The sequence below is a fragment of the Beta vulgaris genome, chromosome 1 (genome assembly GCF_026745355.1).
Source record: "Beta vulgaris subsp. vulgaris cultivar EL10 chromosome 1, EL10.2, whole genome shotgun sequence".
Taxonomy (NCBI): Eukaryota; Viridiplantae; Streptophyta; class Magnoliopsida; order Caryophyllales; family Amaranthaceae; genus Beta; species Beta vulgaris.
The window spans coordinates 61,441,118-61,444,354 of NC_079202.1; the positions used below are offsets into that span (position 1 = coordinate 61,441,118).

The 3,237-nt window shown below is 34.3% G+C and overlaps 1 protein-coding gene across 1 annotated transcript; it reads right to left on the bottom strand.

Annotated features, from left to right (window-relative positions):
- Positions 1-295: 295 nt before the first annotated feature.
- Positions 296-2,274, bottom strand: LOC104906128 (AAA-ATPase At2g46620). Its single transcript, XM_010694868.4, has one exon. It carries the CDS (start codon positions 2,118-2,120, stop codon positions 690-692), a length of 1,431 nt encoding a protein of 476 aa, XP_010693170.1. The 5' UTR covers positions 2,121-2,274; the 3' UTR covers positions 296-689.
- Between the last annotated feature and the right edge of the window lie 963 nt (positions 2,275-3,237).

A 3,237-nucleotide genomic window follows, 5' to 3' on the forward strand; every position in this document is an offset into this window, starting at 1 on the left:
ACATCCTTGGGAGAGAAATAGAACCTAACCACCCCGAACTTGACCTCGATCCGGATATAGCTCGAAAGGTGAACCGGATGCAAATACCAAAAAAAAAAAAAAAAAAAAAAAAAGCAAGTAGTACGCGACTAAAGTTTGGATTCATCAACTTTCACAAATCACAAGTACTAAAGCTGAAATGAACCTAAGAAGAAAAACCATCTCAATTTTCAAATTTGGAAAACAAGATTCCATATAAACTTTAAAAGGAATTAAGCAGAAATCTTCCTTTTCTGAAAAAAAAAAAGCACAACTATACAACCTTTAAAAGTTCTTTACTATATTTGTTTATAATAAATGATCATTTACAATCCCCACCTTATAACAGGGACAAGTACAACCCATAATTTTTTTTTATATAAAAAAAATAAACATAAAATTCTAAAACTAATTATGGAGCAACACAAATTTATAAAGTAGTAATTGTACTATATGAACAAATTGAATGATTGAAAAAACATGAGTTTTTGCCCATGTTCTATTGTTCTGATTTCTGCACCTTCCACCCTTTAACCCCTTTTTTTTTCTTTTTCCTAATTTCTGTAACCCAAAAAAAAAAAAATACCCACTTTACAAATAATTTAACCCATTCTTTACCTCCAAACTAAAAAAAATCGAACGATCAGGTCCACGCAAGACTAACTCTTTAATCATGTCGAACCCAAATCAAAAGAATCCGATTTCCTCCCACTTTTCCTTCTCAACAACCCATACAATTTCCTAATCTCTTTCACACCATCTCTACACCCGATTCCTCCAACCGGGTCACCCGATTCATCAACCGATTCTCGACCCGATTTAAACCCATTTCTCGGCGTTCCTTTACAACTCTCCAACACAGCAGACGACGTCGTTTGAAGCGCGTAAATAACCGATTTAATCGCTCGACTCGGTGAGTTCCGATTCACCATCATCAACTCACCGATTTCCGCTTGACTCATTGTAACCCCACTATTAAACATCTCTTCAACTTGTGAAAACAATTTATGATCTTTAACCCCTAAATAATTACTCGCTAAATTCTTAAAATTACTAAAATCACATAAAGGGAAATATATATGAACATCAACCCGACCCGGTCGTAAAATAACCGGGTCAATATCTTCTTTACCCGTCATAGTAAAAACCATTACTCTTTCTTCACAACAAGAATTTACCACACCATCCATGAAATTCAACACCCCAGAAATAGTTACTGTTACCGACGGTGAAAAATTGTTCTTCCCACTTATATATTTATCGAAATCTTCAACAAGGATTAACGATCTAGGGGTTGTTTGGAGTAGTAGAAATTTAAGGTCGGAATCATTAGAAACTTTTGAGATGTCGAGGTCGTAAACATCGTAGGAGAGAGATTTTGCCATTGCAGCTACAAAGCTTGATTTCCCAGTACCTGAAGGACCATATAATAAGTAACTTCTACGCCAAACACGGCCTAAACGATGATAATAAAGTTTCGATTTTTGAAACGTTTCGAGATCAGATTTAATCTTGAGTTTCAAATCAGAATCCATTGAAATTGTTTCAATTGTAGCTGGGTGAGAAAACGGCACCGTTTTCCAACCTGAGGTTGAATTTGTAAATAAACGTATGTCTTTAACACGGTGGTCTATGTCGTCGGAGATTGTATGGATGTGTTGAAGATAAGGTCGTAAAACGCGTCGTTTATCGCGTTTTCTGATTTTTAAAAGGAATGATTTTTGAGTAGGTGAAACGACGTCGTAAGACCAGATAAGAGGAGCGTCGAGAAAGTGGTCAACTATGGTTTGATTAGGGTTAAGAGATAGAAGGATGTCGGTGGGTTTAGTACCGGAAAAAAGGTTGATGAAATCGGAGTTTTCTAGGGATTCGAGGGAATTAAGGTAAAGTGAAACTCGTCGGAAAAGTTGATTTTCTTGATTGTTATCGTTAAATTCAGGGACTTTAAGGAATTGATGGTCGTGGAATTTGTCGGAGATTAAATTCCACCAGTTTTTGAGTTTTGAAGTTCGGATTTTTCGTTTGAGGAATAATCGAAGGATTATTAGGAAGATTGAGAGTGCGATTAAGGCGATGATTATTCGCCGGAAATCGGGAATCATTGTGGAGTTTTAGAGGGAGGTTAATTTGTGATTTATGTGGTGGTCATTTGGATTTTGGGAAAGAGGTTTAAGGGAGAGAAGAAGAAGTTGTCAAAGGTGAAAAATAAGAGTGAGAGAAGAAAGAGGGGAATTTAGAAGAAGAAATAGATTCTTCACACAATCACTACTAGTACTACTTCTTCCGTCAATTCACAGCTACTTGACAGCAAGGACAGATATATAGCTGGTTTCGACCTTCTAGAGTTGTAAAATAACTCTACAAAGTTATTCTGTTATTACCTTTTAATAAAAAAAATCAGCTGCTAATATATATTTAATTATTGATGGTTAAAAATTATAAAAAGTAGATGTATTAACAATATATATTGAGATGAATTGGAAAAATTATATTTTTTTATTGAAAATTATACTTCATCTGTTTTTTTTTTACTTGCAATCGTTTGACTTTCACGTTTGTCAATGCATAAATAAATTTAAGTCTTTAACCATTAATATCTTTAATTACCAATAATTTAAAATATTAAAAACTAGACATTTGAAAATATACATTGAGACAAACCTAACAAGATCTTACACGAGTATCAGAGTATGTTTTTCGTTAATTAAAAATCACCAAAGATGAACTAAGTGGAATTTGTAAATAGTGTAAAAGTTAAACCGTTGCAAGTAAAATGAAATAGGTGAAGTATTTATTGAGACGAATTTAATAAAAATGGAGTAAGTTGAGTTTGTAAATAATGTAAAAGTCAAACCATTGCAAGTGAAGGTAAACGGAGGAAGTACAAGATTAGAGATATTGATGTGTATGGTAACGTTCTAAAGCCTTCGAAAACAACTATAAAAAAGTGAGGTAGGATTAGGATTTGAGAGGAATATATTTTATTGATTTCTAAAAACTAAGAAGTTAGAGCCCTTAGAGGTGATCAACAATGACTAAATTCGAAAAGTACCTGTTTTTCGACATGATATTTAGCCCACGATTTGGGACCACCCCGTCCAGGCCCAAAATCTAGGCCACAAAAGACCGGTTGTGGAGAACCCAGATATAGAAAATTTAGAATACATTTTGGACCGGCCCGAAATAGCAGGTTTTCACCCAAAAATATTAGTTGGGAAC